The sequence below is a fragment of the Lycium ferocissimum genome, chromosome 9 (assembly GCF_029784015.1).
Source record: "Lycium ferocissimum isolate CSIRO_LF1 chromosome 9, AGI_CSIRO_Lferr_CH_V1, whole genome shotgun sequence".
Classification (NCBI taxonomy): Eukaryota; Viridiplantae; Streptophyta; class Magnoliopsida; order Solanales; family Solanaceae; genus Lycium; species Lycium ferocissimum.
The window spans coordinates 6,036,581-6,061,649 of record NC_081350.1 but is presented as its reverse complement, the minus strand read 5'-3'; the positions used below and the strand labels follow the sequence as shown (position 1 = coordinate 6,061,649).

The following is a 25,069-nucleotide window of genomic DNA, read 5'->3' as shown; positions in this document are numbered from 1 at the left end:
TCATATATCGTCAAATTCACGTAGGGAGTGCGAAGTAAATATATTCTTACTATAAAAATATGATCAATCGAAAATTCAAGTATTATTTTTAAAAAACTTTTGGGGTGTTACAACTCTGTCCCCCTTAAGAAATTTCGTCCCAAAATTCACCTTATGCTAGTCTCGAAACAAATGGGGATATTGAATTCGCATATCCTCTTCTCGCTCTCAGGAAGCTTCTTTGCCAGAACGATTTCTCCAAAGGACTTTTACTAATGGAATTCTCTTGTTTCTAAGGTCTTTTATCTCACGCACCAAGATTTGAATAAGTTCCTCTTCATATGTCAAGTCAGGACTGACCTCAATGGATTCAACAGGAAGAACATGAGATGGATCTGAGCGATATCTTCTAAGCATAGAAATATGGAAGACATTGTCGATCTTATCTAACTCCAGTGGAAGAGCTAGTTTATATGCAACTGGACCAACTCTCTCAAGTCCTTCATATGGTCCAATAAATCGAGGACTAAGTTTTCCTCTTTGGCCAAATCTCATAATCTTCTATGGAGAAACCTTTAAAAATACCTTATCTCCCACTTGTTCAATTTCACGCCTCTTAAGATCAGTATAAGACTATTCTCTATCCGAGGCAATTTTTAGACCATCCTTGATGATTTTTGCTTTATCTTCAGTTTGTTGCACAATCTCAGGACCAACCAATTTTCTTTCACCAACTTCACTCCAACAAAGAGGAGTTCTAAATTTTCTCCCATATAATGCTTCATAAGAAGGCATGCCAATACTGGATTGGTAGTTATTATTGTAAGAAAATTCTATCAATGCTAGTTGTCTGTCCCAACTACCCTTAAATTGCAAGCTCGAAGCATATCTTCCAAGATTTGAATTACCCTCTCAGACTGGCCGTCTGTCTGAGGATGGAAAGAAGTACTAAAGTTCAACCTAGTGCCCAAAGCTTCTTGCAAGCTAGTCCAAAATCTGGATGTAAACCTCGGGTCTCAGTCAGATACAATGGAAACAGGAACTCCATGCAGCCTCACAATCCCATCAACGTACAATTTACGCTAAACGTTCAAGTGGGTAGTCTACTCTGAGGGCCAAGAAATGAGCACTCTTGGTTAGTCTATCAACTATAACCCAAATTGCATCATGATTTCTTTGAGTGCATGGAAGTCCAGAAACAAAGTCCATAGTTATTCTTTCCCATTTCCACTCAGGTATCGATAAGGTTTGTAACAAACCATCTTGGACTTGATGCTCGGCCTTTATTTGTTGACAAACTAAGCATTTAGAAATAAATTTCACAATGTCTTTCTTTATACCATTCCACCAATAGTGTTCTTTGATGGTTTGGTACATTTTAGTACTTGTAGGATGCATTGCATAAGGTGAAGTGTGTGCTTCATTCAAAATTTATTTCCTCAAGTTGTCATCTTTAGGAACACATAACCTATTTTGATAAAATAGAACACCATCCTCCCTTAATTTAAAATCAAGTTTTTCTCCAGTTTGAACTTCTTTGATCAATTTCACAAGTTTGTCATCTAACTTCTGTGCTTCTTTCACCTGTTCAAGTAGAAAAGGCTTGACTTGCAAACTAGAAACAATAGAGCCATCAAAATTAAATGCAAGGCAAGCATTCATGGCTCTTAATTCAAGAAACAAAGGCAAAGGACTTAGAGATAAACTAGCAAAGGCTTTGCGACTTAGAGCATCTGCCACCATATTGGCTTTACCCGGATGATAATCAATCGTGCAATCATAATCTTTAATGAGTTCAACCCATCTACGTTGTCTCAATTCAACTCTTTCTGAGTACCCAAGTACTTCAAACTCTTATGATCAGTAAATATGTGACACTTTTCTCCATATAAGTAATGCCTCCAAATTTTCAAAGCAAACACTATGGCAACGAGCTCAAGGTCATGAGTAGGATAGTTCAATTCATATGGTTTCAGTTTTTGAGAGGCATACGCAACCACTTTCCCTTCCTGCATCAGGACACAAGCCAAACCATGATGAGAAGCACCACTATATATCACATACTCTCTCCCTTCAGTTGGTAGAGTGAGTATAGGAGCTTTTGTCAATAAGGATTTGAGCTTTTCAAAGCTCTCTTGGGCAGTTGCCATCCCATACGAACTTGACATCCTTCCTCAAGAGTTTAGTCAAAGGAGAGGCTATAATGGAGAAGCCTTTGACAAACCTTCTATAGTATCCTGCTAAGCCCAAGAAACTTCTTACTTCAGTTGGACTTTTAGGCGGTTTCCATTCAACAATAGCTTGAATCTTACTAGGATCCACCTTCACGCCTTCAGCTGACACAACATGTCCCAGAAAAGCCACTTCACCAAGCCAAAATTCACATTTGGAAAGCTTAGCATAAAGCTTTTTCTCTTCCAAAATTTGCAAAACAATCCGGAGATGCTTTTCATGATCTTCACTATTCTTGGAATATGTTAAAATATCATCTATAAAGACCACCACAAATTGGTCAAGATAAGGCTTGAACACACGATTCATCAGATCCATGAATGCCGCAGGAGCATTCGTCAACCCGAATGGCATCACCAAAAATTCATAATGACCGTATCGAGTCCTAAAGGCAGTTTTAGGGACATCTTGTTCACTTACCCGCAGTTGGTAATACCCAGACCTCAAGTCAATTTTTAAGAACAACCTAGCACCCTTTAGCTGGTCAAATAAATCATCAATCCTAGGCCGTGGATATCTATCCTTAATTGTTACCTTGTTCAATTGCCGGTAATTAATATAAAGCCAAAGAGTGTCATCTTTCTTTTTCACAAATAAAATAGGAGCTCCCCAAGGAGAAAAACTTGGGCGAATAAAACCTTTCTCAAGAAGTTCTTTCAATTGAATTTTCAACTCCTTCAATTCTGCTAGAGCCATTCGGTAAGGAGTTATAGAAATAGGAGTAGTACCAGGAATAACCTCTATAGGAAATTCAACTTCCCTTTCTAGGGGCAATCTAGGAAGATTTTCAGGGAAAACAACATGAAATTCACATACAACTGGTATATCCTTAAGGCTTCGACTTTCCAGGTGTGTATCAAATATATGAGCAAGAGAAGCTTCAACCCTGACTAACCATCTTTCTTGCCACAACCGCGGAGATAATATTAGATATCAATGATCTTTCACCTTGAACAATGATGTGTGAAAATGAATAAGCTCTAAAGGTCACACGCTTTGACCTACAATCCACTACTACATGGTATCTATGAAGCCAATCCATACCGACAATGACATCATAGTCCTGGAAAGGCATTTCAATCAAATCAGCAGGGAAGACTAGATTTTGAATCACCAAGGGACAACCTCGATAGATTTGATTACAAACAACCTATTGACCCAAAGGACTTTGGAGAAGAACACCACAATCAATTCTCACAGATTTCACATTTTTAGGAAAACCCAATGATAAGCAAACATAGGAATGTGTAGAACCAGGATCAAATAATGTAACAACACATAAGCCAAATAAGTGAAATTTATCAACAACCACGTTCGCCCCATCTTGGTCATCCCTCTGTCTCATAGCATAAGCTCGTGCTGTAGCTCTTGACCCACTAGCTTAATTAGTTCCACCTGAACTTGTTGCTTGTATGCTTCTAGATCTTGCACCTCTATTCCCTTGAGAAGAAATGGTTATAGGTTTCTAAACTAAGCCTTCCGTATGCGGAGAAGAAGTAGGGTTAAGATTAGCACAATCCTTCACTTTATGGTCGAAACTCCCACAATTAAAACAAGCACCAAAAGCTCTCCTACAAGTACCAGAGTGATTCTTTCCACATTGTGCACAAGTGGGTATATGAGTCTTGCCTTGGCCATAGCTTGGAGTGCTAGCAGTAGAGAAATTTGATCTATTTTTCTTATGCTGGGCTGATTTGTGAACACTGCCAGCTTTGGAATTGTCAAACCTTCCCCTTTTAGATGGACCTCCTGAATCTACATCTGCTTTTCTGAACTTGTTTTCATTTCTATTAGCTTGTTCCTTGTTGATCCTTTCCCAAGTAAGAGCAGCTGAAACTAATTTACAAAAGTTCTCATGTTGTAGGACCGCCACAGATTTTCTGATGGAATTATTCAACCGTCTTCGAATCGCCTGGACTTATCTTTTTCATTATTAATAATACCACCGAAGATAATGAGAAAGCCTAGAAACTTCGTTGATATTCGACAAATAGACATACTCCCTTGCTCTAAATTCAAGAACTCCTTTTTCTTTGCATCATGATAAGCAGGTGGGACATACTTCATACGAAATTCTTTCACAAAATCATTCCAAGTAAGAACAGGAGGTTTTTCCTTGGCTTTCGGTACACATACCCACCAGTCATAAGCATCTTTTTGTAACAGTGAGACAACATACTTAAATTTGGCAGCGTCTGAACACTCTAATTGCTCAAATACTCTTTCTAACCACTGCTCGGCGTCTGTAGGATCAATAGTGCCTTCAAACTCAACTCCGCCCATTTTTCTTATTTTCTCAAAGTTCATTTCATTAGGGTCGGGCATTCTTCTAGCCATATGATGGAAGAAATCAGCAATTTGTTGAAAAGGAGGATCAACAACAGGAGTACTATGACTCATTTGAGGATGTGGCCTAACTCCTGCACCCTGGTTATTTCCCACTTCAAATTCACTAGTACAAGGAAAATTAGAATCATAAAAAATTTCTCCAACCTTTTCTTGTAAGTAAGGTTGGCCACTAGAGTTATCTAAACCCTCACGAGCAACTTCCATGGGTCTATTAGAAGAAGAAGAGGTCATAACTTAATTCCTACATAAGGGAATATCACATTGCATTAGGGATATGTACATGATGCATATGCACAATACACGCAATAAAACATGTTAAAAAGAAACAAGCATACCAACAAGTCACAACAAAAGTCATAGAATCACAAACCTAAGGCTCTGTTACCAAAACTTATAGCATCCCCTTTGGGAAGATACCACTTACAAAACAAAAGTTAATTTCACACTTACAATGTTTAGAAGAAATTTATGCCGAAAGATATTCAAAAAAATATTTAATAGCGAAAATAGTCCCATGCGAAAATAGGTTGAAAGTGCGGCATTTTTTTTTGCATTATACACTCCAAAAAATTTCTTAGATGAAATACAATATCAGAGTGTCAATTTAAAATGGTAACGCCCTCTTCAAATAGTCAATACATTTAAGAAACTTCGTTTTGAAATTATATTTTCCAATCAACACTACTGCCGATTCATAATATACATGAAACTCAAACTTGCGATTATCACAGAAAACTAGTATCTTCCTTTGTACATAATCACAAGGAAAAATGTTAACCCAGAACATGGCATGACTTGGGTTAAAAGCACACCCTAAAATAGCAAAATAAGTTACCAAGTTCAAGCTACAAGCTTATGGACTTGTGGCCCAACAAGCCTCTAAAATTTCATACATATGTGTGACATATGGATCATGCACAAGTCACAAAACTATACAAAACCTAAATGCATATGCAAAGGTGATCTTCACTAAAGCTCCCAAAAAGTCTACTCCAAATGGACATCTTCAAATCTCCTCCCGCACATTACCAACGATAGAAAACAACTATCGCTAAGCATAAAGCTTAATGGTGTATAAACTTTGGGCTCGGAGCCATTAGATTCTCCAATTCCCTTATCCGTTGTAGGTAGCTCAATAAGTTAATAATAAATCAAGTAAACAAGTATATCAAGTATAAAATATCAAAACCTTGAAGAGTTTCCAAATGTCGGAATCAATATTCGAAGGCTCAAGTGTCAAGAAAGCTTATAAATCAATTCAAGAGAGTTTGTCAAATAACCAATGTCTCCCAATATGTACATCATGCCGTCACACCAAGAATAACCAATATCAAGATGGCCCGAAGCCCCAAATCAAGTAGAACCGAAACCCAATAATCAAAAGAATCAAGAGCCATGTTGAAAGTGGCTTTCCACTCATAATTGAAAATGGACAAAAGTCCATCATCAAGACAAAATGTAACTCCAAAGTCAAGATGGGAAAGATCAAAATCAAGAGGCATGCCGATATCGGTGATAAAGTCACCGCAACAAGAAGGACAAAGTCCCAACAAGAATGCAAAATGATCAAGCAATTCGTACAAGTGGGCGATTTAGCGAATATTTTGGAATACTTGAGATAATAACCATACAATGATATAGGATGAAGAGGAAGGAAACAACTCATCAAGATACTTCAAAATTCCAGCAAGTAAAGATATTTCAAATTTAGGTTTATATACAAACTTTGGTGTTTTACCACACAACAAGTTCTACCACAACTCGCGGAGTTCAAATTGTCTACGCCATAAACCAACCAAAGTCCACTTCATCAAACAATTCCTCTTATATTGTACAAGAGCATATACACCTTAAATACACAATCAAATATCTATTTAAGTTCAATGGTTTCAGCACGTCAAAACTAAACATGAAATCAGGGAAAATCACCCTAAACTATCAAAACAGGAATTCTGGATAGTACTATTGTCTTGTATTGTGGCTCAATTTCAAAGGGGTAAAGGGCAAAAATAGATTTTGTGGCCTTAATGAAAGTTGTAGATATATGTCTTGGGGTTCCAAAGAAATTCAAATCACTCCTATAGGAGTTTTGTACAAAAATATATGCTCAAAATACTAACAGTAGTACATGTAGGGTTTGCAAAATAGAAATATGGGCAGCTCCTGCCTGGTACTTCATCACCTCTTTTCAAGTAAATAAAAGCAAAACTGGGTTTTGGAGCCTGAATGAGAGTTGTAGGGCTACAAAATAGCTTTCTATAACATCTTGGATCACTTAAAACTAATATTTATACAAGGAATTGTGCTGAAAACACTAACAGCTGTCCAGTTCAAAAATGGGTTCTGAACTTACCTCAATCGTGTGGAGTTATTTGTGGCTCAACCAAAACAAGCCTTGATGATTGATTTAGTGGGAGAATTTGATGAGTGCAGAGGGGTTTTGGGGTTTTATTTTCTTGGGGAAAACGAAATTGGAGGTGGTGGAGTGGATAAGAGCCCAAAAAGGTATATATACTACTTAGATAAGGATGGAAAAAAAAAGGCTGCCCAGACTTATCTATATCTATTGTATTTCGTAATAAATTTATCAAGAGGATGATAAGTGGTAAACATAACAACATCATGAAACTTCCTTATAAATATTAACATAATCTAAAGTAAGCAATTTTCATATATCGTCAAATTCACGTAGGGAGTGCGAAGTAAATATATACTTACTATAAAGATATGATCAATCGAAAATTCAAGTATTAGTTTAAAAAAAACTCTTGGGGTGTTACAGCTGTCCTACCACAGGAGCCCTGCCCTGGCTGGGGCAGCCCCGCGGCCTCTAGCTCTGCCGCCTCCCCGAGCTCTCGCTCGCCCTCGGGTGGCAGCCGTAGCTGCGAGCTCTGGCATATGACCTCCGGCTATAGTAGCTCGAGTCCTCACCATCTGTAAGAGAAGAGATAAGAGTCAGATATGAATTTGATTGTTCCAGATGCCAATTAGAATAAAGTAGCACGAAAGGATGAAAGAGAGTAAGATTTCATAAATGCCCTGTAGCCTCCCGCAGATAAATATCGTACTGATCCACGAGACTCTACTTGATGCACTCTTGTATTATAGACCGGGTAACTTAGGGCTCTGATACCAACTTGTCACGACCCAATTTGGCTAAGCCTTGCAGGCACTCACCTTTTCCACCTTGGTAAGTGAACCCTCAACCCAACGAAAATAAGGATATAAATAAATAAATAAATCAATTAAGCGGAAGAGAATAATCACGTAAGTCTTACGATACTAATATAGAAGAAAGTGTGGAAATAAGAAATACAACAGGGGCTGGTCTAAGCCATACAAGAGCATCTAAATGAAAATATACAAGTCTAGAATATAATGATACATCAAATCTGTCTATGTCTCAGAATGGAAAAGTAGGACATAATAAGAGGAGTCTTCAAGGCAGCGAACTCCTCGTGCTCACCCTGTAAACTCAAAGCAGTCCTAACAGCGACTATCAGCCACGGGAGACGGAAGAAGACCCAACCTGAAACTCTGCACTCATAAAAGAATACAAAGAAGTGCAGGTCAGTACAAAACCACAGTACTGTTAGGTCTCATAGGCCAACTAAGTATATTTAACATAATCCAGACAATAAAGCAATATAGGCAGATAAATCAATAAGTATAAGTCAAACATAATCAGAACCAAGTACACGTCATCGCCTAAGTAGAGCATCTAAACCCGAATGTGCCAAGTCTCAATATGTCCAATCTGAACCCAACATCACAAGCAAAACACCAAATCATCATAATATAAGCCATGATGCAATGCAATGCAATAATGTATGAATGCAAATGCAATTCCATGTAATGCTGTGTACACATGTACTCTGGACGGAATGCCTCCCCGTCTCGGTAGCACAACCCAAGGTGACTCGCGAAGTCTAAGTGCTACTCGTCCCGGATCTTTGCCCAACAGACAGACGAGACTCCGGATCTTTGCCCACGGAGGATTTTCATCAGCACCACCCTGGGGGACCCATAGAGTCCATGCACTCACTCAATCTACGATTCCGGGACAAACATTGGATATCAGACTCTCACATCACTCTCATCCAAACCGAGCCCAGCTCATCACAGTGTTTTATCAAATATCATCAATGTATCAACAATATATCATGAAGGATGAGAATGCGTGCAATGTATGTGTCAACATCAATAATTAAATCAATATCACAAGTACCAAACATGGGTATGCCAACAAAGATCATGAGAGACTACACAAGTTATATAGAACTCTATCCTCATATTGACATCAACAAGTAAGGTACTATTATATCATAATCAAGATGGAACAACTGTTCCCAACATCTACTATCAACACGTGGCATCAAGCCAACACAATAGAACAATCAAGTCACAACACAATGGGGTGGCTAACACTAATCACACAACGGGGCCCAACCTAAGACAATATCCAACCCAACTTCGTATTCAAAGGTTTACATGCTGTCTCCAACAGTATCATCTAAATATATGCTTCGCTACACGAAGTCTCACTAAGGGTAAGTCATAACCTACCTAGATGGCCGAACAAAGAATACACCGACAATCACTCTTTAGCCTTGCCCTTCCGCTTTTGTCACAACCCAACTAGAGGGCCATGATGGGCACCCAGAGCTAACGCACCGAGCACCTCTAGACATACATCTTATAATCATTTTGGGGTGGACCATAAAGATAACTCCGGGATATCATAATCTGTAAGGATATATATATATATATATATATATATATATATATATATATATATATATATCGCAACTTAACGACACCTCTCTAGATAATCTCCAACAATTATGTTCATCATCACCAGCCGATAAGGCTACCAAAATATTATCCAACAATATGAACTGATAAGGTTATGAAATGTCTACTGTACACACATGTCTATGAGCCTCTAGATAGAATACAAGTAACCATAAGGACCAATACCCATAGACTGCAGCTCTGAAGTAAGTGGAGTGCTCCTGAGAATCCGCTGACAAATCACCTACGGGTCAGATCCGTCTACCTGCGGGCATGAACGCAGCGTTCACAAGAAAGGACGTCAATACGAGCAATGTACTGAGTATGTAAAGCATGAGCAACAATATAATAAGACACAGGGACCATATCATGAGATAAAAGGGAATAACCTGTACATATAATTGCCTCTTAAGCCAGATACCTTGCATGCTTAGCTTTTAAAAAAAAGACTTTTCCATATATATTCATATATAATATCTTGTCCGGCCGTTAAGGCACGGTAATATATATAGCATCTTGCCCGGCCATTAAGGCACGGTAATATATATAGCATCTTGCCCGACCATTAAGGCACAGTAATATATATAGCATCTTGCTCGGCCATTAAGGCACGGTGTTATATATAGCATCTTGCCCGGCCATTAAGGCACGGTGTTATCTTGCCCGGCCATATAGGCGTGGTGTTATCTTTTCCGGCCATATAGGCGCGGTGTTATCTTGCCTGGCCATATCGGCGCGTGTTACCTTGCGATGTTATCTTGCCCGGCTATATAGACGCGGTGTTATCTTGCCCGGCCATGTAGGAGCGGTGTTATCTTGCCAGGCCATATAGGCGCGATGTTATCTTGCCCGGCCATGTAGGCGTGGTGTTATCCCCAGCTGATCAGTGGGATGCAATGCATACGTACATACATACACATAAAAATACATAAATGAAATCAACATCATCATTAGCATTACCATTATCACCATATCATTCCTTGAAGGATCAACCATCGTAAGATGAAATCGACGATGTCACGGGAGTCTTGAGAATCATGAACTTAGATAGCACTGAAAATAGAATCATTATCTTCGCTATATCTCACCTCGAAGGAACGAATGACATGAGGTGAGACCATCAACAATAAGTAAGATCAAGGGATTCATGGAATGGCTCAATAATCTCATAATGCTCTCAAATCATAGCTTTAGAGTTTCTAGAAGAGAATTATCACTGTCACAATCATCATAGAACATTTTTCATTTAACATCATAAGAAGCTTTAAGAGTCATGAACTTCTAGCTTTTGAAAACAAGGAGGTTATGAAAACATTTATGGAATCACAACATAGGAATCATGCCTTTAAAAGAAAGGGACAAGCCTTAACATACCCGTTCAACCTCCTATTACCTAAACTTATCCGCCCGAGCTCGTAAATCTTTCCCCCGATAATATTGCTATATCTTCCCCTTTTCCCACCTTAAGCTGAGCCAACCTCGTCATTATATGATTCTACAATCGCAACTATACGTTGTCTGGGCCGGAATTCATAGAATTCTACTTGATCCGTATTAAAATTTGATAAGTAAAGGTTGAGGGAAGTTTCCAGAACATTTGAGGGGCTTTTGGTGTGTTTTGGCTGAAGAAATAAGGGGGTGACCCCTTTATATAACGGTCCAGGTTCTGCCTAGAATGACTTAAAATTTACTCAGCGCGATCACGCTACCAAGTGGCGCGTTCACGCTGAGTTGTAGGGTCCTCCCCTGTGCGTTAGCTCCACCTTCTGGCGCGTTCGCGCAAGGTTAATTCCTTGCCCTGACAGCCGATCTTAAAATGCGTATAACATTTGATCCCGCTATCGTATGAGGGCCCACGACCTATGGTTGGAAAGCTATTTCAATTATCTGCAACTTTTATTTTTTGATGTGACTCTCGATTCCAAACTATAATGGCGCTTTGGCCTCTCCAAGTCGGATCGTCTGAAAACGTATCCTTAAATCATCCTTTTGGAGGGCTTATGCCCATATTCGGCTTAAGGGTCCTTCTTAAGACTTGCTCAACTTCCCACGTACTACTCATATTACTTTTCATATGTCCTTTATAAAACCCCAAAGATGTGGGCCCCACCTTAACTTACGGTTACGAGTGCTACTTCAAAATCCATACTTGAAACAACTAATACTTACGAATTTCAATGTACAGAACCACGGGGTGTAACACGCTGAGCCTCAAGATCAAAGAAGTGTTAGAAATCATGAAGATCGATACCTATATTGCTATCATTCAAATTAGGTCAAAACCAACCCTAGAATTAGGGAAAATAGGGCCCACAAGGACAAAACGAAAAATTAGGGGTTAAAATATCCAATTAAACACTAGGTGATCAAAACCCATCAACTAATTGCTAAATTAACTCAAGGATTCATCCAATTTCGAAATTCAACCAAAACCCCCAATTTTCTAAGATAAACCCTAACTCTTAGATTCATGGATTCAACACTAATAATGGAAGATATATGATTAACAATCTTAGATACATCATAATCTAGCATAAACTCAATCAATTTCATCATTTAAAAGCCTAGGTAGAATATCCATTAAATCCATTTTTTATCTTCCATTATTAAGGAACTAATAAGGAAAGAGGAATTCTAAGATGATTAGGAATAATGAATTAGTAAGGAGATTAGCAGAACTTACCACCAAGAATCTTCTAGAACAGTTCCCAAAAGCTCAATTTTCGTAATGGTGATAAATGATAGACTAAGGGCTTTTAATACACACTTAATGAAAAATAACATGCCCAATACCGTTACGGCGGCATCGGGACAGCCATGGTGCCACCGCCCCGAAAGCCACTCAGACCATCGGGACGGTCAAGCAAAAGTAAGCAGCGGCCACCATGCCGCTACAAAGAGTGCCGTTGGTACGGTACTGATGCCGCCCTGGCGGACACCAGGTACCAAAATCCTAAATATTTTCCAAGTCTCAACCGAAATCCCGACCAACTCCTGAGGCCATCTGCTCACAAACTACATATACATACCCACATAAAACACGCTACGAACGTGGCCTCGAAATTTTCAACGGAGGTCTCGTTGACCGAGTCAACCCCCAATGCCTCATTTCCAACTTCCCAACCCAAGTCCCAAAATGCATCCGAGTGCATTAGGAACTGAACCAGATATACACACAAGTTCTAAATGACCATCCGGACCTCTCAAAATCAACGAATTTCTGAAAAAGATCCGTTTATCCAAAAATCAACTTTGAGTCAACTCTTTTCCGCTTAAAGCCCAAATTCCACAAAAAATTGCCCGAATCAAATTTAGACACCTCGGGAAGCGTGTCAACGGTCCCCTCAAGTCAAAAGTGAGCTAACCAAGCTCGGAAAGGGGAGAAAGTGCCAGAAAGACTATAACGACCAAATGGGTCGTTACAGTTCCCCCTGAGAACCAGATTCCAGTTGTTCCCCCTGCGGATCAGTCCTTCATTTGCCCAGCTTGCAGTCCTCTTTCCCTTTTTCATGGTTCCCTTTATCTTTCGCACATGTCTCTCTCACATATATCGATTATATTCTTGAGACTGTGAGATATATGGAGAGGCCATATTGAGGACTGGATTTATCACTCTCTCTGGTTCCACCTGGTTTAACAATCATCAAAACATAAATATAGTCATTTTCCTCCTTTTTGATGATGACAAACTGTCTCTCTCACATCATTATTCCTCTCTTTCCCACCCCTTTGTTTTCTTCCCCCTTTTGGCATCATTGAAAAGAGTAATAAAAGTAGCATAAACTAAAAAGAAGTTCAGTAGCATTAACTCATGGCCACTAGGGCAACACAACATAAACAAGAATAGTAACAACAAGTATTAAGATCATTGCACAAATCAGAGTACTTGCCCAGATTAGATTAAGCATATCATAAACATAGTAGACTTAGTCAGTACAAAATATGATGCTTAAACTGCCATGAGTGCCATAGTTATTAAGCGATGGAATACAAAAGGTCAGATATTTAGGGGGACTAGGAGGGGCTCAAGAACTAAGGATTAGTGGGTCTAGACAAAGAATTTCAGTTTTTAACTAAGAGTTAGCTTTTTTTGCAAAAGACCACCAAGACCTGGTCCCTTTGCCTTCTTGAGCATTTTCATTTCTCCATGATTTCCACATCATCCTCAATGTAATATCATGCACAGCGAGCAACTAAATGTACATAATAGGTTGGCGGATTCATGGAGACCGAACGTGTGCATCTGGCATATGTAGCATAGCCAGCTTTTAGCTATGCTAGATCCGTTCTCTTCAATCAGTACGTGGTAATGAGCTGGACGGCTAGTACCTCGGATTTTAGCGTGGCTATACCAGTAAACATTAGGCTCCATAAGGTGTTACATCTTGGTATCTGTCATAGTATGTCACGACCCAACCCGCCATGACTGGCACCCAACTAAATCCTAGTGGGCGAACCAACACATAAGACATCTATCCATTCAAATTCGTTTTATATTAACCAAGCTAATCAGTTATTACTCATTCAAACATCAAATGAACAAAATAAGTCATGCCATGAAATACTGAATATAAGTGTGGAAGTTCTAACTATTACAAAATTTCCAAAATTCGAAAGTCATCGTACAAGACTCTAATCTAAAACATGTTTAAGGAATGAAATCTGACTCATAAATATCCATAATGTCCAGAATAAGAAAAGACATCGTAGGAAGAATATCTTCGGGCAGCCTGGCATGGGAAGAAGCTCACCTTAAATCTATCAGCAAACATCCTCCACGCTAGATGTGAGGGCGGGTAGCAGTCTCTGTATCACAATCTGCACTCAAAATATTGCAGCAAGGTAGTATCAGTACAAACACTATGCACCGGTAGATATCATAGGCCGACTAAGATTAGTATCATGCATATTTCATAAAATCAATAGAATAAACAAGCCGTTCCAACAATGCATATGTGTATCAATAAACCACAGTAAGCTAACCAAGGATAATCACAATCAAATCACTAAGAATGTCAAGAATCACAATCACGTAATCCACAATGGAAATAAGTTACCACATTGACCACACTCACTGTACACACATGCTAACTGATGTCATTGCTCAGTAGTCATGACCTACAGGGGACCCATGGTGTCCATGTACCACTCGTTTCGAAATACTCCTCGGACCCGAGCACAAACCTCTGCTCCGGAACGAACCTCGGACGCGGGACATATCAACGTACCTCTCATTTTCGGAACTAACCTCGGACCACGAGCCCATAATCTAGGTCACATATGTGCCTTCCCATACTTCTTACAGAACAATGTTTCTTACCTTCTCAATATCAATACTCAAATCATCATTTCATATCACAATACCGTCGAGAAGATCATATTAGCTTCTCATCACAATACATTCACTGCAGAATCAACACACAGGAATAGTGGCACGAAGCCTACGCAATCACTCAATCACAATCACATAGGATTCTAGGCACACAATATCATGCATGAAAACTAGACATGCTTTCTCCTAAAGAATTCACAAACATACAATCAACTAACCAAAGTCTAACTCAAGTAGACTGTAACCTACCTCAATGTAGAGCTGGAACAACAACAAGTTACTCCGCTACAGTTTTCCGTTTCCTTAAAGCCTCGGAACGCTCAAAATCTAGAAATAAAAGGTTCAATGAGTCACAATTACTCAAATCACAAGTGCCAATGCAAGAATACCCTTCCCTTTACCCCAATCCAAGGGGTGAATGTTTTCTAAGTGCTAAGCAACCTATCAAGGGCTTTATTAATCATTAATCATCAATTTATAACAACATTCTATCAATATTCCCACTACAAGCAGTTTTTATGGTCAAGACACTATTTTTATAGAACCTTAGGTCTCCATTCACTTAGTTTTATGACTCTAAGTGTTCAATTTATGATTAAGAGAAACTAGCTCAAGCCTTCAGATGATAACTAAGTGATAATAACCATAACCCATCAAGTTTAGAAGGTTTATTAACATTCCAGGGTTTCTATTTCAATTTCACCATTAAAGACCCACGAAGGGGATAACAATCATGAAGGAGAATGGAATGATAGAATGGAATAGATGGAACTTACCTCTCAAGAGTTTCTTCCCCTGGCTTGGAATTTCACCCTAAGCACTTGTTGGAAAGTGTGCTGGTGTTTTGTGAATAGAGAATGTGAGAATAAGTATATAAAATTCAAGCTGCTATTTTTCGTCGACCGCTATAGCGGTCATCACGCCGCTGCAGCCGTCCCGCTATAGCGACCGAGTGACTGCTATAGCGGACCAACGAGAATCCGCTTTGACCGTTATAGGGGTCTGTCCACCGCTATAGCGATGCCGCCATAGCGGTCAACCGCACGCCATAACGACCAGCCCACTGCTACAGTGGTATCGCCACAGCGGCACTCCCACTGCCGTAGCGGTACCTTTCGGGCAGTGAGCTCGACTTTTTATTCAATTTTCCCCCTATCACCTAATATTTCATTCGAGGCCTCAAAAACACAAAACAACTATGTACATATACATAAAGACGCCTTACGAATCCACCCGTGGCCTCGGAATTCCCAACGGAGTTCTAATTTTCTACGTCACCCCCCGATGGACTCAAGACAATCAAGCAACAACCACAAACAAGTCAAATTCAGCTCATAATCTCACACGACTTAGTCTCTACTGGTTCGTTCTACTGTTGGAAAGGTTATATTTGGTAGGGTGATCCTACATTTCCCATAATGACCTGAAGGGTCATTACACAGTACCTGGAAAGGTGTTTCCATCCTTGTCTGTCATGATAGGATCATTGTAATTTATAGGGAGCATATGTGTATGATGTCTCTTCTGCACTACCACAAGGATTACTCGTGACAGATACCCTTCTTCCAATGGATTTCATCCATCTCTCCCCAAGTAGGTTCCTTCCCTTTCATTAGTTTAGTCATCATGTCCTTTTGAGTTCCCTCACCACTTTGTTTTGCCTTCAGGGCCTCTACAACCCCCTTAACAATTTCAGTTTCACCTTTCATGATATTAGATCTGTTTCTCTCCCCCTCATTTGGAGTCATCAAGGAGAAGATCTACACAGGGCTCATAGAGTCCTTTATTTGTTCTAGAATGATCGATGGAAGTGGGGCTTACCAGAGTCAGACTATTTTTGGGATCTGGTAGAGATATGGTGGGGTTTAGGATCAGGCGAGACAGGAAAGGCGATTCAGATTTAAGGGAAGGGGAAAGAATTTTATACGATCTGAGGAAGGAGAGATTTTCTTTTAAAGTACGAAGAGATCCAGGATGGTCAGTCATTTAAAGGGCTTAATTTGGAATAGGAACCGAAAAATTCTAGATGACATGGCATTCTAGATAGTTTGAAACATATTAAGCACTGAAGAGACTACTAACCTGAGTCATAGGGACCAGGTCCCTTGACAATTTGAAAACGAGGCAAGAGCTCTGAGATGTGCAGTGTCACTTATGCTTGTGTTATCCTAACCCTGTTACACATGTGTACCCGTGATGGTACAAGAGTGAGTTAGATGTCACCGAAAAACACCTTTTAACATTATACCTTTCCTCTTAACATAGCCAAGCATGAGGAAATTTGAGGAAAGGCAACAAGTTGAGCTTGGTCAAACCAATCTCCTATCTTCCAAAGTGCTTCCTATTCAGCTTCATTTCACAAGAGCACACTCTCACTTGAAGGTCCTTGAATGAAGGGAATCATCCATTCTCTCAGTTGTATGCTTCGAGCAGTCTCCTTTCATGTAACTTTTGGCTGCCTCTTCTCATTTAAGCCCGCAACCAGATTCACTCATTTGATCTTGGAGCCTAAGGTATCTTAGGTCTCATGCAATGATAGAACGTGTGAGTTTAAGCTTCATTTTGTCTATGCAGGCAGCACCTTCTTCCTTTTCTGGAAACTGGATATATCAGTTCTTGGCTTCTTCTCAATATTTTGACCAGTCCCAGATCGAGCCTAGCAACTTTTCATAGGAACATAGGGTCCATCACAAATGATGTCCCACAGCTTAGATCCTCAGCCATGAAAAGTTATGCCTTCTCCCCTTCCACCATCCATGATATTCTCTGTTGGATCTTGGTAGTCTTGTGATAGATTCTTCTTTCTCTGGGCTTGGTGGACTAGCCATGATAAGGATCCTCTCTAGGTGTTAACCTTTTAGAAAGAACCCGCTCTGATACCAATTATTATAGGCTGTGCGTCCATCAAACAAAGATATGAGGGACCTGGTCGTGTACCAGTTCCCTTATGTAATGCAGTACGAGAATCAACACAAGATTTTTATGTGAAAAACTCCTTGCTCAAGGGATTAAAAACCACGACCTACCCCTATAGGATTTCAAATCCACTAACCGAGCAACTCAGGTTACAACTCTATCGTAAGCTAGGAATTAACTCCCATAACCCCTCACCCTTACAATAACGCTTATGCAACCCTCACTCTTGACTACTACTAGCCAAGCACACTAATACAGCTAAATTTACCCTAGCCTAGTGTACCACTCAAAGGCACCCTTTGAGAATTCACCACAGTGACTAACTCTTGTCACACAAGTGTACCACTCAAGAGCTTGTGGAAGCAACCTTGAGAATTTTGGATACCTACAAACATCTTCTTTTCACGGAAGAGTATGTTTACAGTTTAAGCATAAAAGAACAAAGACTCAACAACCTAAGGACCTAAAACATCTTCAATTCTGGACGTGGTCCTTCGGGTTGCTGTGGCTCTGTTCTTGAGGAACACCTTGAAAAGTGGAGACTTGCACCTTGGATAGAGCAATTTTCGGATTGTGCAAGAATGAGTCTTCTTTTGGAAGATAATGTCTTTATATGCACGGAGAGAGAGAGAGAGAGTAAAGATGACCACTCATGAAATCTGGACCGTTGATCAGTCAACCTTGATGAGGTAAAATGCGTCGTACAGCTGCATTGTACTTTTCAGCCGCTCACTTTACAGATGTAGATTTGGACTTTCAGCTTCAGTGACTAGAACCCGGTTCCTCATCTGTTCTTCGAACACGTTGTAAGTACTGGATACACTATCAGTAGCTTTACAACTACATTGTTGGCTGAGCAGACTGGAGACCTGATCCCATCTGGTCCTTCTTAATCAACATCACTGGTCTCTCGTATATAAGCAATTCCTGCAGGCATCTGATCCTTCAAGGAGCATGTTAGACAAGCAGTATATGAGATATCATAAGCTTAACTAAATTCAGACAGATGAACCTAATTGTATCTGGTTCCTTAGGGTTTTTCATGTCATCAAAACATATCATTTCTTATCAGTAAGCATACGCTAGTCCGTTGGGATTTAGCTTCGCTCTATCCTAAGCAATACTAGAGTGGGCTTTTCAAATGACTGGGACTCAAGGGGAGTACCCGAGGTAAACCATTGATGGTTGTTGAACGGCCGCGCACCAACTCCACGTTCAACGTGTTCCAAAGAAATATTTTTGGTTTTTTAGGAAAGGCTAGACCGCGAGCCTGCGTGTCCCCTTTGAAACCATGTAATTGTTTGCCAGTGGTGGCGGAGTTTATGATATGCATGCAACGATAGTTATATATACAAGAAAGTAAACAATTAAGCAAATAATTACAATTAAATCACATTATATTGAAGCCCTTAAGGTAGAACCTATTAAAAATCCCCAGCGGAGTCGCCATCTGTTACAGTTCACTCTTACGCGAGGCAAAAAAGCTACTTTGAGGTTGTGGACTCTACTGAATTTTTATATTTTTTAGAGTCGCCACCTAATTTATAAGGGAAATTTGGAAAACCAAGGTAAAGGATTTATTCAAACAAGAGAAAAATCCTTTAAAACCAAAGTTCGAGGTAAGAGTTCTAGTGATCCCCTAGGAAAGGTTTCAAGCACCCTAGTATTAAGGATCCGTAGAATACGGGTGACCTACGGACTTTAATGTGTGATTAATTGTAATTATTTGTTATAATGGTTTTCTTTCTTGTAAAACTGTCATGACATATCACAAGGTGTCTTTTGGCAAAAAGTCTTTATTTAAGGAAAAAAGTTAAATTTCCTTTGGAAAATGTATATAAAGGTTGAAGTCATTTCATTTCGGACCAAAACACACTTAAGATTTCTCTTAAGTAGAGTTTAACTAACTTGGTCCAATGTCATGTCTTTTAGTCCTTAAATTTTATTGAAACAATTTGAGTGTATTCCCTTTGTAAATATGCCATGGGTTGTACAAGTGGATAAAAAAAGGTTTATTTCTAATGTGGTACTTCATTCATTTTAATCTATTTTGTGGTCTACCATATTCTACTTTTGAACTTTCCCCCAAATTAAAGTCAAAATATATTCCCTTTGTTTGAATGACCCAAGGTTGGGCTTGGGCCCAAAAGATTTGTAAAAAATTCTTAAGTCTTTTAAGGTTTTTGAAATCCATTTACAACACTTACTCATGTTCAAATCAGTCTCAGTTTCTTGTAAGTGCAACTTTTTATCTTTAAAACAAAGCCTAAAATAGTTTCCCTTTTTTTTACTTTGAAACCAGTACACCCGTATACATATATGCCGTGTTTTGCTTCCAATTTACAAAGATTTTATCAAGTTTAAAGAAAATCTTTTGCTATGTTTTCATGCATCATCCATTCTTTATTAAATCTAAGTTTAGAAAATCATTTTTGAAACTTCCCTATCTATTTTATGCGATGTCTAAGTCCATTTGGGTTCCAATAATTACATAAACACTCTTTACATACATGTACATATGCAATTTATAAAAATGAAAGGAGAAAAAGTTAGGGTAGTGGGCCCACCGAAGCCCACTAGTTGCCATTTTCACCCATAGATGGGCTTTCTATTATGCGGACTCGATGAAGAAATAGGAATGTTGGGCCCAATGGATCATGAAGGAATTTCCCGAATGGCCTATGTCGTATTTCCATGCAAAACAAAGGAGGGGAAAAGGAAATATATGGTTAGAGAGCACCTAAACTTAATAATTCACTTAACATGAAATATAAGCAATTTAAACACATTCATTCATAATCATGCATACAAATATATGTCTACTGTACATTCAGCGAATACGTAAAAAGACTCAACGAGCAAGAGGAGAGGCAGGCCAGTCATACTAAGGAAAGGAAATAATAGGCGCAGGTGTTAAAAAGGAGAACAAATAAAGACCCAATGTAAGAAATAGGCAAGACAAAGCCCCAATTAGCCATATAATGATAGTATTCAATAAGGTAAGCCCAAATTTATTCAAACCCAATCTTACTCTTCCCAACACTATTATGATACACCACGAGTATACACGATATAAACCTCGATATATACTGAGGTATATAAAGGGCCTATGTCTTGTATATCTGGTGTATACCATAGCTGTAGCATATTAAATCATAAAGAGAAAAAGAAGAGGATGGACGATGTAGCCCAACAAATGCAGCAATTTCTCAAATCTAATCTCAAACTGCATGCATACACATACATATGAGACTCATACTCATTCAAATTCAATATACTCATACTTGGGGGAAAGACATAAGCAAATTCAGATTACTTTGGGGAATGTATTAAGCATAAAAGATGACAAAATGGCATGATTCAAACTGTCTTAGAGGGACAACACTTTAGTTTATTAACTCCATAATCTTAGAGCAACAAGGGCAGGGTACAAAACAGAAATACCAAGAAGAACACATAACTGGACATGTATAGTGCCATATTTGCACCCAAACCTCATCATTTTCATTTAGCAAGTTATCTTTATGCAGTATTCCTCCTTCTCCCTTTACTAAAGATTTAGCGGGTCCTATAGGAGTGTGATTCAACACAGCGGAACCCTAGTAGCCTAGGAACAATAGTACTAGACTGAGTAAATTTACTCAAAGTCTTTCCTTGTCTTTCCCTAGCCCTAGGTAAGTCACTCTTACCCTATCACATCCAAGCGACAACCTCTTAAGCTTCTTTTATGTTTTAACACTTATGTGATCATGTGCCATCCTATTTTATTTTATTTTTAATTTTTTTTTTACCCTATATGGTTCTCATTCAGTTTAATCATATCAAAAAGGGGTATATGCTTGGTCAGTTTAGTCAAATAGGCAATCAAACTCCAAACTCATAGCCCATTCTCTTCACACACACACTTGGCAGAGGGGATAAATCCTTTTATGCACAAAATCGTAGAAATACATGATAATCCAAATGGTAGGCTCAGGACTCAGCACAAACTACCTAACGTGACTGACATTATCATAAATCTTGATTTCCATGAATTCCAACCTAATCATAATCATAATTTGTTTAAAAAAGGGACATGACAAGAGTGAGAATTAACATTGTTTTGTATTTAAACTAACAGTTTATCCATACAGGTACATAGAGTATTGCAAACATGATGTCATTTACCAAACTTACAAATACACAGAGGAACAATAATAGGCTTTAAATTTGACCTAATCCAGGATGTGGTTCCATATAAACATAGGAATACAAATTTAACCTCAATACAGGACAAGCTGACTTTAGACAGTGTTGACTAACCAAAGCAAAATATATACATAGTCATGGATATTCATGTTGGTTTTCATATGTCAAGAAGTCCCTATATCTGTTATCAATGCATATAAATTGACTAATTAGGCAGAACTGTCATGTTGAGTTATTTTAATGCACACATATTAACATCAGAAGTAAACACTTGGACAGGTCCATATTTGAGTCAATAGACATATAGGTAATTATATTTAGCCGGAAAGAAGTTAACCTATGAGTATCTCTGTGACACATAGCTAAACAGGGTCAAACACAGTCAATTTCTCATCATGCTAGTGAACCAATAAATTTCCAACAAACATATATTTGGATAGTACTCAGACTTCAAACAATATGGAGGCATGCTAATCACATAAATGACTTGGCTGAACATGCATTGATCCAAACAACAATTAATACTAAGCCATACATATAATGGCATCTCAATGAACTAGTACTGAACATAACCAGGATTTCATTATCATTTAGCTAGTGAGGAATCATAGCAGCAAGACTTATCATAAACAGTCATTAACTTGAGCCTATCCAGATCTGTTGAACTTAGTTTATGCTTCATTACTCTTCAACAAAAAGATTTTTGAATTCCACTAGGGTGTTACTTGCATTAACAAGGTTTTTGAAACCTTTTAAAGTTACTGTAAGATATACTAATCCCCTCCTAATGATTATTTACTTAACAGGATAAGTGAATTCTCATCTATACCTTTAAATGGGCCTAGCTAGGTACAGGGTTCTATTCTACCAATTTTAAATCATGAACTGGTTAATATGTTACTAGTACCTCTACTGCTATCATTTATCTCTAATCTACATAAGCAAACAACATTTAACTAACTATATTAATGCTAATCAGACAAGAAACAAACACGTTACTACTTAAATTTCACTAAACAGATAAGCATATGAAAGCTAAACTACTAACAACGCATACCGACAACTAATTAACACTAAGCTAAACAACACATAAATACAGACAAACTAAAATACAGAAAAAAAGGAAAAATAAAGAAAGGAAGAGCATTTACCTTTCTTATGCGCAGCCCTGATCGAGATTTGGAGTTGAAATCCTTGCTCCTCCTCGAAACTCAGCAACAAACAAAGAAAGAATTAAATTTTTACACTTAAACCTAATTAGTTAAAGGTTTCAACAAAAATTGCTAAATCCCTAGTTAAATTAGGTATTTTGCTCTGATTTGAGACTTGTAAGGTGTGTCTTGTGTTGATGGGTGGGGTTCATTATATAAAATCCCAAAACCCTAATTTTTCTGTTGAAACTCGATGTGGGACTGAATTTCTTTAGGGATTCCTCTTGAATCCCGCACAAACTCAGTGAGCCAATAGGAATCAACAATTTGAAATTGCAAAGAAACAAATTCCATTTAGGGACTTGTACTCGTTTGACTTTGATTTGCAAAAAAGTAAGATATGAGGAGGATTATACCTCGTTTGGCTGAGATTTGGTAGAAAGAAGAGGCTAACATTAAATGTTTGCCCCAATCGGCCATGCCAGGCTTGCGAAAAGGCGACGTACATCTATATTTTTGCCATTCTTGGCAATGCTAATGCGGTGGAGAGAGAAGGTGTTGGTGGCGGCTAGATTTCATACAAGAAACCCTCTTCTACAAACACAGATAGCTGATTTTGCAAGGGGACAATTAATTAACCATTTTAATTAAGGCCAAATTAAAACCGATTAAACCTTTTCAAGTGTGACCAAATGCATAAGATAAATTAATTATTGCAATTACAACCTCAATTAGAACACAACAAACAATTGGCTATTTCAATTATATCTGCAATTAACTCAAACCATTTGTCAGAAAAAACAAATAGTACTCAATTTTGGAATTAAATGCAAGTATAGCCAAATAAATCATAAAATTGAGATGCAATTGATTATCTTGTTTAATTAATCAATTTTCTTGAATTAAACGAGTAAAATACTTGTCAATTTGGTATTATTAATTTAAACAATTAAATTGAATGATTGTTTCTAACTATTTTGAGTTAATTTTGACAAATACACTTAATACTTATAGAAAAATATACAAAACATTTAAAAACGACCTACAATATATATATTTGAAACTATTTTGCCAAATGAAATGGCAAAATGTTATCGAAATAATTATGTAAAAATCATTTTGATTTGTAAAATACATGTTTCACTTCATTTGAGATTCAAGAACTCCGAATAATTAAATAACATTATTGGAGGGCCAAAATTAGGTGTCAATAGTGCCCCCGGTAAAAGAGACATCAGTACGAAATAACGTACCGAGTATGTAAAGCAAGTGAATAACTGAAAGCTGAAACTGAACTAAAATACATAGTAAATTGAAAGCCAAAGAATACTTTGAGGCGTACTTACCCGCTCTGACTCAACAGGATGATATATAATAATATCATAGCTAGTCCGCCACATATAGGGTTCAGTGTATCTCTCACTTATCGTAAGGCCACGCAATAGTATCTCTCACTGACTATAGGGCCATGCAATAGTATCTCTCACTGACCGTAAGGCCAGGCAATAATATCTCTCACTGACCATAAGGCCATGCAATATAAATATCTCACTGACCAAGTGACCAGGCAATAGAAACTATAAATGTACATAATGTTATGTATCATGTATATAATAGAAATGTATGAAAGTACACATATGACCCTCTATCTCTCCCTATCAACATGGGACAAACATAGAGCGGATAGGAATCCCTCTCATTGAGACAAGATGAAATATATGGAAAGTGTAACACCTATAGAGACAAGAACTCTACAATATATGCTTCTCTTATACAATTCATCAAACTCTCTCTTATTATGGATTCATGCCAAAGAAAGAAGTAATAACCTTTACATACCTTTTGTCGCCTAAACGAACTCAAAAACGAACTTGCCTCGAACAGCACTTCAACCTAAAACGAGGATAATATGTTCGTCAGCTTAGTGAATATTAGTATACGGTGCATATCGAATGATAACTAGTCTCTATATAGAATCGGGCAGCATTTCCCCTACTTTCTACATATCCATAACTCAACAAAAAGGTCAATAACATCAGTAACAAGTTACAATTACTTCCCCTGAATTCTAGTCATGAAGCAACTCAAGGATATACTACAAAAAAGCCCAGTATACATTCATAGACTA

The 25,069-nt window shown here is 38.3% G+C and overlaps 1 protein-coding gene and 1 long non-coding RNA gene across 2 annotated transcripts; both read right to left on the bottom strand.

Moving 5' to 3' along the window:
* Positions 1–207: 207 nt before the first annotated feature.
* LOC132031548 (uncharacterized) lies at positions 208–534 on the bottom strand. The gene has a single exon (XM_059421536.1). It carries the CDS (start codon positions 532–534, stop codon positions 208–210), a length of 327 nt encoding a protein of 108 aa, XP_059277519.1.
* A 13,356-nt stretch (positions 535–13,890) lies between these two features.
* On the bottom strand, positions 13,891–23,623 carry LOC132029560 (uncharacterized). Its single transcript, XR_009407862.1, has 2 exons — positions 22,942–23,623; positions 13,891–14,172 (listed from the first exon to the last, which is right to left on the bottom strand). It is a non-coding gene; the product is annotated as an uncharacterized LOC132029560 (long non-coding RNA).
* Positions 23,624–25,069: the final 1,446 nt, after the last annotated feature.

What these genes read in the sequence shown, in the direction of transcription:
- LOC132031548 (XM_059421536.1), bottom strand. Translation starts at nt 534, where the DNA reads ATGAGATTTGGCCAAAGAGGAAAACTTAGTCCTCGATTTATTGGACCA.